Source organism: Jaculus jaculus, chromosome 1 (genome assembly GCF_020740685.1).
Source record: "Jaculus jaculus isolate mJacJac1 chromosome 1, mJacJac1.mat.Y.cur, whole genome shotgun sequence".
Classification (NCBI taxonomy): domain Eukaryota; kingdom Metazoa; phylum Chordata; class Mammalia; order Rodentia; family Dipodidae; genus Jaculus; species Jaculus jaculus.
Window position 1 is genome coordinate 39528765 of NC_059102.1, and position 13033 is coordinate 39541797.

Below are 13033 nucleotides of genomic sequence, written 5' to 3' on the forward strand. Positions count from 1 at the left end.
TTTTTTTAATTGTCTCAATACTCCACATTGTGAGTAGTAATAAGCTATGCCCTTACTTTGATTTCTGAATACTGGTGCCATTCACGTGTAAGTCAAATGCTTTCATAACTATACTGGTGTGTAGAGGCAGATGGGAAGTAAAGCTTCAGTTGTTTTAAGCTGCAGGCCACAGGTGACCTGCTACTCATTTTTGTAAATAAACTTTTGTTGGAACATAGCCATGCCTGTTCCTTTACCTATTATCTGTGGCTGGTGGATATCCTGACCCTGTAGTATCTGAGTTACAGCAGAGATCATATCACCAACAAAGTCTGAAATATTTACTATCTAAACTGTAGAAAATTCTGCCAGCTTCTGGCATGATGACATTCACAGTGCAAAGTGCACGTGTTGTGTGTATTTAGAACCAAGGCTGCAGGAAGTCACAGTGCAAGCTTTGCCAGAAACATCTCAAATTCATTATATATTTAGTATTGAATTAATTTTGGTCATTGCATATTCAAAAACCTTCTATTATTGCCAAAAATTCTAAGACCTCATATTGAGTTCTGTGATCTCATGTGGAGTTGTGACCCATAGTTTAAGAAGCTTTTGTTTAGAGGAGAGTGACCCATTCTAAGGAATTGCTTGTGTACTTTTCTTTCTTAAATTGGTGCATGTGACTTTGCCTAGAAATGTGTTGTCTGTTTTTCAGCTACTTTTCCCCTAAATAAATATTAAACTGACAGGGCCCATCAGTGTCCTCATATTCACTTCATTACTGGTGAAGAAAAGATGAAAACACAAGCCTGGTCAGAAACCTCAGGCATTCCTCCAGGTCATTGTAGTTTGTGCAGGAGAGGTGTGACTGATGCCTGCTCTCATCAACAAAGGGGGCACTTCTGTGTGTGACAGCACTGGTGTGTAGCTTCGTGCTCGTGTCGCTAGGTTTTTTTTGAGAGTGAGACAGAGAGAGAGAGTGAGCATGCCAGGACCTCCAGTCACTGCAAACGAGCTCCAGACACATGTGCCACCTTGTGCATCTAGCTTACATGGGTCCTGGGGAATTGAACTTGGGTCCTTTGGCTTTTCAGGCAAACACCATAACTGCTAAGCCATCCCTCCAGCCCATGTCGCTAGGTTTTAATCACATAGGAACCAAAACCTGAATTCTAGATCTGGTTTTCATTGAGCATGTTATCTTGGACATGTTATTTTTAACCACTGGGCCTTGTCTTCCTAGGAAGGAAGATTAGATTAAGTGGCTCTGAGATGTTTTTCTTTTAAATTTTCTACTGCATTTTTGTTTGTTCATCTTAAAGAAGAGTTTAGGGCCTTCACTCTTCTAGATACTAGTTTAGTTACTAGGAATACCTAGATGAATAGTTTCTGCTGGCAAATATTCCAGAAGTCTATGTAGGGCTTTAGACAGTGATGACACACTACAGTAAGTGGTGTAGTAGAGGATGTTCAGGGGGCAGTGGGGATCCGGAAAAGAGCCATTTCTCCTTGGCAGACACAGGGAACCAAGGAGAACATGTGATCCAGTGCTTAAAGGAAGAGAAGGGTGAATGAGAGAAATTATTCTACGTAGAGGATAGAACAGTCAGTAAATGTTCGCTGAGTTTATCCCCACTGTAAGTCAAAATTGACAATGCCTTAATTCTATGATTTTTTTTTTTTTTTTTTTGAGAAGGAATTACATAGTCAAGGAGAGAGTGGGCAGAGAGATGGCAAGGGCACAGTTCATGAGACTGGTTTCTTTCCTTTAGCTTTCTTTCCTGAAAGTAAATGCCTACTAGTTCTTAGAGATTACTGAGAAGTGCCAGACTAGGAGGAAACACTGTGTCTTTCTCAAGTTCTGCCAGTAGCAATAATTTGTGTTCCTCAAATACTCACCTCAGGTTCTAATGCTGCAAAGAATAAGGAGTATTAATTTGAAGTTGTACCTGTGGTTTGTGCTCTTTTGAATTTTGTTTTTTTTTTTTCTTTTTACTGGTTTGTTTTTTATTTTTAAAGTATTAAATATCTTAGAAAGCCATAGTAGAAATTTACTGTTAATTTTATTATTTTCCAGGTTTATGGAGCCTGCAGTTATTGTTTGCCTGGGAGGAATTTTACCTTTTGGTTCAATCTTTATTGAAATGTAAGTTTGGGCAATGTGTTTATGTGTTTCAGGAGTTAATTGTAGCAAGAGAATTTAAAAGAGGTAGCTTATGTTAGATAAATGTGGAATATTAGACACGGGAACTCTCTGACTAGTCAGTTTGCTTTGCTTTAATGAATTACCCAAGGTGGTTGGGGCTGGGGAGATGGTTCATTAGGTAAAGTGCTTGCTATGCAAGCATGAGGACTAAGCTTGATCCTAAGCATCCACATAAAAGCTGGGCTTGGTGTCATCTACCTGCAGTCCCAGCACCTAGGAGGTGGAAACAGAAGAATCTGGAGCTTGCTGGCTACTCTAATCGGATCATTGAGGTCTAGGTTCAACCAGAAACCCTATGGCAAAGATAATAAATAAATAAATAATAAAGTGAAACCAAGGTAGAGAACAAAAGAGGAAAATACCCGGTGTTGACCTTTCACCTCCCCAGGCATGTGCACACATATGCATACACACCTGCCTACACCATGTGCCCCCATACTCATGAACACATATATACACAAAAAACTGAAAAAGTGTATGAGCCCACAGGTTCACAATTGAGTTACACTATTGATTTGGTCCTTGGTAGGGATGGCATATGGTGGCACATTATGACAAGATTTGGTGAGAGGAGTTTGCACCACCAAAGAAAGTCAGAGGCACTTAGGAGATGAAGCAGAAAGACCTGGAAATGGAGATAGTGTTGGGATATAGGTGACCCTGTCTGAAAAAAACAGAACCCAAAACAGGGCTGGAGAGATGACTTAGCAGTTAAGGCGCTTGCCTGCAAAGCCTGAGGACCCATGTTCCACTCTCCAGATCCATATAAGCCAGATACACGAAGGTCAGGCAAGTACAAGGTTACGCATGCCCATTAGGTGGCACAAGCATCTGAAGTTCAGTTGCAGTGGCTGAGGCCCTAATGTGCCAATTCTCTTTCTCTCCTCCTCTCTCTAAAATAAAATAAATAAAAAATAAAAATAATAAGAAACTCAAAACAAACAAAAATAAAAGGGACCAAAGGCTGAGATTCCACAGTCCTTTCCAAGGGTGTGCTCCCAGTGAGCAAAGGTCTAATCCTCCCACTAGGCCTCACCTCCAAAGAGTCTTAACCACCTCTTGACAGTGGTACCTTGGGTAATTTTTAAAATTTAGGTAATCTTATTTATTTCATTTTTACATTTCATATAAACTTATGTTTATACGTTAACCATATACACTCCCATTAATTCCTGTCTTGTTCCTGCCTATTCTCAACAAACCCCTTCTCCCCCCCTCCACATAATAGTGGATACATCATTGAAGAAAATGACTCTGCTCCCCTAAGAGAGTTAAGAGAGAATGGTCATACTAGGGTGTTGTGCCACTGCGAATGAATTCCAGACACATGCGCCCCTTTGTGCACCTGGCTGTACATGGGTGATTGAACGCAGGCCTCCAGGCTTTGTAAACAGGCGCCTTTAACCACTGAACAATCCCTCCAGCCTTCTTTAGACTTTTGTTTCCTTTGTACTTTTCCTTGTTAAATTCCATATATTCATTTTTTTTTCCCGAGGTAGGGTCTCACTCTAGCCCAGGCTGACCTGGAATTCACCGTGTAGTCTCAGGATGGCCACAAACTCACAGCGATCTTCCTACCTTTGCCTCCTGAGTGCTGGGATTAAAGGCATGTGTTACTATGCTCAGCAAATTCTATATATTCTTAATTTATCAAAATTCTTTTCCAGTCAGTAGGATAAATCAGCATTACTTGGATAGATATGGTAATGTCTTATAGTGTTTCTGAAAAAATGGAGTTGATGTTTATAAATAGAGGTTTTAGCATTTTCAGTCATGTTGTACTTCTTTAAGTTTATTATTGTTTGCTTTGAGATTGTTTTTATTTTGCTTGCTTTCCTGGAGAACCTATTTTTGAAAATGATAAGAAAATACTCTTGAGGGTTTACTAGATGAAAAAGTAAGAAGCGCTGTTGAAGGTGCTGGGGCGAATGCCAGTGCGTTGGAGGGAGGTAGCGGTGGGGCGAGTCCCAGCAGGGCAGCGCGTCACAGGTGTCTCTGCTGCTTGCTCGCAGGTATTTCATCTTCACATCTTTCTGGGCATATAAGATCTATTACGTCTATGGCTTCATGATGCTGGTGCTGGTCATCCTGTGCATTGTGACTGTCTGCGTGACCATTGTGTGCACATACTTCCTGCTAAATGCAGAAGATTATAGGTGGTAAGTGTATGTGGGTAGAACCTCTCAGGATCTTAACATTTTACAGTAGGATTGTTTTCAAGTCTATCAAGCTGAGAACATAAGTCTGTATAGAAATTTTGCTATTTAAGATAATAGAGGAGCTGGGGTGGTGGTGGACAGGGGTATGCTCAGCACTTAGGAGGTGGGAGGCTGCTTGAAATGCAGCTTCATCCAGTGATACATTCTGAATTCCAGGCCAGCCTTGGCTATAGAATGAGAGTCTTCTCAAAAGGCAAAACAAACCAGACAAAAGCATAATAGTTGAGTGATTATTTTTCTTTAGCTATTAAAAAATGAAAACTTTCTAGGAAAAATGTTAAGTTTTTTTTTGTCTTATGTTTAAAATACTTTTCAAAATGATTTATGTGAAATTATTGAGGATGTGTCTTTTATTTAACCATAAAGAGACAAGTCTGTAAAAGGAAATGGTTTACTTAATGTCACTTATTATCAAGAATCTGACAAAATTCAGGACCTCTCCTAATTGTTAGTCACTCCCTCTTTTAAGTATCAGGTACATACATTTATTTATTTTTAAAGCTTTATTTTTCATTTATTTGAAAGAGGGAGAAAGAGAATGGGCACACCAGGGTCTCCAGCCACTACAAACGTACTCCAGACACATGTGCCCCCTTGTGCATCTGGCTTACGTGGATCTTGGGGAATCAAACCAAGGTCCTTTGCCTTTGCAGGCAGACGCTTTAGCTGCTAAGCCATATCTCCAGCCCCATACATTTATTTTTAAACATGCAGAAGTTTAAAGGAATTAGCTGGATATAGTGGTGCACGCCTTTGATCCCAGCACTCAGGAGGCAGAGGTAGGAAGATCGTTGTGAGTTCGAGGCCACCATGAAACTACATAGTGAATTCCAGGTCAGCCTGGACTAGAATGAGACCCTACCTCAAACAACAATGAGCGGGTGCACGCGCGCATACACACACACACACACACACACACACACACGACAGACAGACAGACAGACAGATAGTAGGGTTTCACTCTAGTCCAGGCTGACCTGGAATTCACTATGTCATCTCAGGGTGGCCTTGAACTCTCTCTCTCTCACACACACACACACATATATGGTAGGGTTTCACTCTAGTCTAGGCTGACCTGGAATTCACTATGTCATCTCAGGGTGGCCTCGAACTCATGATGCTTCTCCTACCTCTGCCTCCCAAGTGCTGGGATTAAAGGCGTGCACCACCACACCCAGCTAAGAAAGAAATTTAAAGGAATTGTTGTAAATTTTGATTTAAAAATTTTAGTGTCATTTATTCAAAGACAACCCTTTCTTATTTCAGGCAATGGACAAGTTTTCTCTCTGCTGCATCAACTGCAATCTATGTTTACATGTATTCCTTTTACTACTATTTTTTCAAAACAAAGTAAGTGGAGATATTTTCTTAATGTTCTTACTTAGGAAACTAAATTTTTCCTAAGTAATGAAATCTAAAGCCTTATATTAAAAGTAAAAATGTACATATTAAATATTATTTTATTGTATTGCAGGATGTATGGCTTATTTCAGACATCATTTTACTTTGGATACATGGCAGTATTTAGCACAGCATTGGGGATAATGTGTGGTAAGTTCTGAAATTCTTGGAACATCATGAGTAAATCTTTGAATATCTCAAATTCAGAAAAATATAATAATTATAAATCAAGATATTCTAATTTTTTTGCCTTGTTAGGAACACCAAAATAAATTCAGAAGGTTGCTTTTAATGATTAATTTCTATTTTTATAGAAATTCTAATACTACTGCATAGCCTAGAATTATTGTGGTTACTGTGAATTACTGTGGCTAAGTTTTCATTCATGTTGAGAACTGGTGTTAGGTGCTTTGTCTAATTTTGCTTTGACATGTAAGGTCTTGATTTGTTTCCCCCAACTGGTCCCAAACTCCTAAGTTCAAGTAACCCTTTTGCCTCACCTTCCAAGCATCTGGGATTGCAGGTGTGTACATCATATGCAATTGAGAATTGGCATTTTAAAACCTGAGTTCATTTGAAAGGTCATGGTAGGCAGATTAAGGTGTGAACTAAAGGTTGGAACTGTCTTGTCAAAGTATCTTCCAACTTTAAGCAGTCAGATAGTTTCTTTTTTTTTTTATTTTAATTTTAATTTATTTACTAGAGAAAGAGAGAGAATGGGCATGCCAGAGCCTCCAGGCACTGCAAACGAACTCCAGATGCATGTGCCCATCCCTTATGCATCTGGCTAATGTGGGTTCTGGGGCATCAAACCTGGGTCCTTTGGCTTGGCAGGCAAGCGCCTTAACCACTAAGCCATGTCTCCAGCCCTGTCTGATAGTTTCTTTAGTGAACTAACTATTCTTCCTTCAGAATCTTGCTCCCTGGACTCCTCTACTTTATCTAAGATCTTTCTGAATTATCAGCACTCAGTGAAGTATAGAATTCTGTCGTGCATAATGGAATGTTTTTCTGGACTTGATTTTTTTTTCTTGTATGTGATCTTGAAACCTAGAAAAGCAATATCATGATATTTACAAAGAAAGCCTAGTGAATATAACTAAAATTTTTTTTGAGTGTTTTCTGTTAGAATACTATCTAACTGCTTGAAAACCTGGCACAGTTATGGTTCCCTACTACTCTGGGCATGTCCCAGCATTTATTTGGTGGGCAATAGGAACTGTTAGGACTAGAACTGACTAAAATGTCATCATAATACAAAAAAAGCATACTTACCAAATATAGCAGTGATTCAAAGAAAAATGTTTCTTATTTTTAAATGTAGAAAAAGAAAATGAATGTGCTAAGTTGGAAAGCAGCATGATTATTATGGTCTTTGTGTTGCTTTAGGAAGTTATGTTTAAAAGTTCCTATCAATTCCTAAAACATCTGCTTTTCTAGAGAGCATTTTCACTTTCTTCTTTATAAAGCCCTATTTTGATAACTTTTTTCTTGCTAATTAATTATTCCTTAGGTTGATAGTATTTTGATTTTAAGTACATCTTTGCTCAAAGGGGGCTGATGGTTTTTTTTTGGTTTTGGTATTTCAAGGTAGGGTTTCACGCTAGCTCAGGCTGACCTGGAATTTACTATGTAGTCTCAGGGTGGCCTCACGGAGATCCTCTTACCTCTGCCTCCCAAGTGCTGGGATTAAAGGTGTGCGCCACCACGCCTGGCGGACAATGTTTTGTAAGTCTGGAAAATTGGATTTGAGATTTGGACTGGTGCTATATGATGTCAGTTAAGTTTTTGATGGTAATTAAAGTTTTATAGATATTTTTATGTTCTAAAAATCGAAGGTTTTTTTATGAAATTGAGGGTTTTTTTACCTTGTTAAGAGTGGTATTATAATTATTTTTAAATTACATCATCAATATTTTAAAATGTAATATTTGTATAAAGGAAATGTCACCTCATTGCAAAAAGTGGAAATAAGTTTGGTTTGTCATTTTGTTTCTTTTGTGTTTTTAAAGATTATGAGAAAATTTCAGATGTACAGAAAGAAAGACATAATATGTATAATTAGACTCCATGAACTCAATACCCAAATATCAGTCATTTTCAATGCCTGGATAATCTCCATCATGCCCCCCTTTTATGCTATTGTTAATCTGAGATCTTATTGCAACTGGAAATATTTCAATACATCTATCTTTGAAAGATAAGCATGGTAATGAATCAGTTTGAGTTCAAATTTACCTCACTTGCCACCACTTTTTTTTTTTTTTTTTTTTTTTTTTTTGGTTTTTCAAGGTAGGGTCTCACTCTAGACCAAGCTGACCTGGAATTCACTATGGAGTCTCAGAGTGGCCTTGAATTCATGGCAGTCCTTCTACTTCTGCCTCCCAAGTGCTGGGATTAAAAGGCGTGCGCCACCACACCTGGCTGCCACCACTTTTATTATAGTTTGTTTGCCTCAAGGTCCAGTTAAGGCCCATGCATTCATTCTTTAGAGTGTTTTGTAACCAAGGCTTTTCTAGGTTATAACTGTTCTTTCTTTTTTCTTTTACTATTATTTATTTTAGTTTTTTTTTTTTTTTTATTTGAGAGCGACAGACAGAGAGAAAGAGGCAGATAGAAAGAGAGAAAATGGGCATGCCAGAGCCTCCAGCCACTGCAAATTCCAGAGGCGTGCGTCCCCTTGTGCATCTGGTTAACGTGGGCCCTGGGTAATTGAGCCTCAAACCAGGGTCCTTGGGCTCACAGGCAAGCGCTTAACTGCTAAGCCATCTCTCTGACCCTACTATTTATTTTTTAACATTAAAAATTCTTCTCAGGTTTTCCATACTGGATTTGGCTGCTGGTATCCCCAAGGTGTTACTTAATGTTTTTCATATTCCTCTCCACTCCACCTTTCCTATAAAAAAGGTGTTGGAGCTGCTATAACCTATTATGCTCAGTGATTATCCAAGGGTACTTCAATAGATGGGTAAACGGTTATCAGGAATTACTTAGTATGTGGTTCTCTTGTGTGTGAGGTTTTGATGATAATTGCCTAGCCCAAGTAAATCATTAATAGTTAACAATATTTTTATTCTGTTGTTGCTTTTACATTTATTAGTTGGGATTCTTTTATAAGGAGAGCCTTCATTTCCTTCTCCATTTGATTGCCTTCGGTTTGGAGTTTGAGTTGCCAGTGTGGTGAATAAAAGTTGGTTGAATGCTAGGAATGTAGTTCGGTGGTATAGTATTTATTAGCATGTACAAGACTCTGGGTTCAATCCCCAGTACCATTTTATAAAAGAGGGGTTAGGGAGATGATTCAGGAATTAAGAGCACTTACCATGGAAGTATGGGGCCCTGAGGTTGATCCCCACCAGCACCTATGTAAGAGCTAAGCATGGCCACACATGCCTGCAATCCCGGACCTCAGAGGGGTGGAGACAGGATAGTTGCTGGGCTCACTGGTCAATCAGCCAGTCTGAGTGAAAAATGTCATCTCCAGGTTCAGTGAGAGACTGTCTCAAGGAAACAAAGTAGAAGGGTGCCATCTCCCCCCATCCCCCACCACAACAGGCCTGGGGAGATGGCTCTGGATAAAGTGCTTACTTATCATTCAAGCCTAAATTCTGGAGTTCAATCCCTAGACTATGTAAAAGGCCAGAAACCAGAGGTAGGAGGATTGATGTGAGTTCAAAGCCAGCCTAGGACTGCAGAGTGAAATCCAGGCCAGCTCGGGCTAGAATGAGACTCCCTACCTCAGGGGAAAAACAACAACAACAACAAAACAACAGAAAAGAATTTAGCTGGGCATGGTGGTGCACACCTATAATCCCAACACTAGGAGGAGGCAGAGGTAGGATCGCTGTGAGTTCAAGGCCTCCCGGAGACTGCATAGTGAATTCCAGGTCTGCCTGGGCTTAGAGTAAGACCCTACCTTAAAAAACAAAAACAAGTCAGAAACTCTTAATTCTGTAATCCCAGCACACTAACTGAGATGGGGCCCAGAGACGGGAGAATTTCCCCAAATCTTGTAAAAGAGCAGCAAAGAAACATTTGTTGATATGTGTGAACATATCACGTGCGAGCACTCACATATGTAGTTCTAGCCCTGGAGAACCTGAGGCAGAGGCTCAAGAATTCAAGGCCTCCCTAGGCTACATAGCAAGGCCCTCCCTAGAAAATAAATATAAATAAAATAAATAAATAAAATGAAATTGCCTTAATGAGCTAGAATTTATATGCTCAAATCAAGCAACTTTTCATTTGTCAATTTTTATCATCAAATTAATCTTTTTGAGCTATATCATATGTAATTATGGTTTGATTCTAGAAGTATGCATTAGGTATGATTACAATGAATGCTTTACAAAGCAAATAATACAATTCAATAAATTTTGGGAAAATGCTGACAACATAATGACATGATTTTGGACTTGGGAGATGGTACCCAGCACCCACATAAAGTTGTTTGCAGTATTAAGAGAGTCTGTCTCAAGGAAGTTGGAGACCAGACAACTCTTGACCTCCATATGTATGCCATAGCACATGTTCCCATATATGCATATACATGAAAAAAAAAATTTAGGGCTGGATAGATGGCTTATTGGTTAAAGTACTTGCCTGTGAAGCCTAAAGATCCAGGTACAATTTCCCAGTGCTCATGTAAGCCAGATGCATAAGGTGGCGCATGCATCTAGAGTTTGTTTGAAGTGGTTAGGGGCTCTGGTGCATCTATTCTTCCTCTATCTCCCCCCCCACACAATAAATAAGTAAAATATCTTTAAAAAGTTTTTTTGTTTTTTTGTTTTTTGAGGTAGGGTCTCACTCTAGCTCAGGCTGACCTGGAATTCACTATGTAGTCTTGGGGTGGCCTCGAACTCATGGTAATTTACCTACCTCTGCCTCCCGAGTGCTGGGATTAAAGGCATGCACCACCACGCCCGGCAATATATTAAGGAGTTTTTGTTTCTTTAAATTTTATTTATTTATTTGCAATCAAAGAGAGACAGAGACAGAGAGAGAATGGGCACCCCAGGGCCTCTAGCCACTGCAAACGAATTCCAGATGCATGTGCCTCTTGTGCATCTGGCTTACATGGGTCTTGGGGAATTGAACCTGGCTCCTTTGGCTTCACAGGCAAACACCTTAACTGCTGAGCCATTTCTCCAGCTTTATTTAAAGAATGTTTAATGTAATAATTAAAATAAGACATTTAACTCTGTAGAACAAATTTGGTGTTTGTAAATGATAGTGCTATATAGTATTTGCTTCAAAATATGCTTATTTTATCTTTGCAGGAGCAATTGGTTACATGGGAACAAGTGCCTTTGTCCGAAAAATCTATACTAATGTGAAAATTGACTAGAGACCCAAGACATCCTGGAAGTTTGGATCAGTTTCTCTTTCATAGGGGTGGAACTTGCACACCAAAAGAAGCGCAAGAAGCGATTTGGGCTAACACTGGGTACTCTGTGGGTCTCTTTGCTGGATGGTTTAAAGTAACATCTATTTTCATTGATCCTAGGTTCTTACCGACTGCTTTCTCCAACTGTTCACAGCAAATGCTTGGATTGTATGCAGTAGGCACTACTACAGTACATGGCTAATCTTCCCAAAAACTAGCTCATTAAAGATGAAATAGAGCAGCTCTCTTCAGTGAAGAGGACAAATAGTTTATTTAAAGCATTTGTTCCAATAAAATAAATAGAGGGAAACTTGGATGCTAAAATTACCCAAATAGAAATCTTCTGGCACTTAGTGTTTCTATGTTATTGAAAAATGATGTTCCAGAAAGATTACTTTCTTGCTCTTATTTTTACTGCCATTGTTGATCTATTGTGGGATGTTTTTATATATTAAAGCTGGGAGGCTTTTTTTTTTGGACCTATTTTTTGTTTTTTTCCCCCCCAATTCAACTGCACCCCCCCCTTTTTTAAAAAAATTAAAAACCATTAAATTCTGCATGTAGTATATCTGCTGTCATCTTAGTTGGATCAGTTTCTCATTTATTTATCTGAAAATTGTCCAGTTGCATCTTAATTCCAAAGAAGATACAGTCTGAAAATAGAGATGTACTCTCTATAGTGCAAATTACTGTACAGTTAGAAAGCAAAGTGTTAAATGGAGAAGATATTTGTTTTTATTAAACATTTTGAGATTTAGATAAACTACATTTTAACTGAATGTCTAAAGTGATTATCTCCTCCCTCTTCCCCAGTTAGTCTCTTCTTTTGGGGGGAGGTGTTGAATGAAGGCTTTACATAAGAAATTATTAAAAATGAGGGTGGGTAATAAATGTATATAACATTAATAATGTCATGTAGCTGTAGGTTCCCGGGTGCATTTGGATGTATAGATTGATTGCAGAGTACATTTTTCAGATGATGATTGGTATAGAAATGTGTGGATTTGGGGGGCTTTTTACATCTTGCCTACCATTGCATGAAACATTGGGGTTTCTTCAAAATGTGTGTGTCATACTTCTTTTGGGAGGGGGGTTACTATCTTCTGTTTCTTTTCTGAAACTCCTACTGGAGCTAAATTTGTAATTTAGGAACATTTAATTTTGTTAATCCTGTCTGGGACACTTAAGTGACATCTAAAGCATTACTGCTTTAGGGTGTTCAAATAAAATTTCCTTACCAAATTGTTCTGTGGAAATAGATGTGTTTGCAACCTGCTAGAAAGGCAACATTGCTGAATTCCAAATATTTCAAAGACATTTTGCATACTGACATAATGCTTTTCAAGTACAGAAAACCCATACTTTATAGTTCCTCAGTTTAGAACTAGCTATGGTGGCTCATGCTTGTCACCTAGCACTTGGGAACCTGAAGCAGGAGGATTGCCATGAATTGGTGGCCTGTCTGGGCTACACAGTAAGTTCCAGGTCAGCCTGAGCAACAATGTGAGACCCTATCTCAATGTCCCCCCCCCCCAAAAGAAATCATCAAAGTTGACTACATCCAGATTATCCAGTACAATCACAAACTAAATAACCAACTTAAATGAAATTGCGACACAAAATTAAATCATAAGATTAATGTTCCTTGTAAAATGGAGTACAAGTGGTAGCTTCTAATGATTAGTTAATGGGTAAACAAATACCGGTTACAGTTCTGAAAGAGATGATTTTAATTTGAATACATGTTTTCAGGAGCCTGTCCATAATATGAAGTTTTTCTAGAACCATAAACTTTCCAATTCAATAGTTTGCTATGCAAATGGCCACCTAAAACAGTACTAT

The 13033-nt window shown here is 38.8% G+C and overlaps 1 protein-coding gene across 1 annotated transcript in view; it reads left to right on the plus strand.

Moving 5' to 3' along the window:
* Positions 1 to 12433, plus strand: part of Tm9sf3 (transmembrane 9 superfamily member 3) — a 72549-nt gene extending 60116 nt beyond the window's left edge. Inside the window, exons 11-15 of the mRNA XM_004669917.2 lie at positions 2057 to 2125; positions 4198 to 4344; positions 5671 to 5754; positions 5879 to 5955; positions 11085 to 12433. Coding sequence (XP_004669974.2) covers positions 2057 to 2125; positions 4198 to 4344; positions 5671 to 5754; positions 5879 to 5955; positions 11085 to 11152 — 445 coding nt within the window. The 3' untranslated portion in view covers positions 11153 to 12433. The remainder of the gene's footprint in view (positions 1 to 2056; positions 2126 to 4197; positions 4345 to 5670; positions 5755 to 5878; positions 5956 to 11084) is intronic.
* Positions 12434 to 13033: the final 600 nt, after the last annotated feature.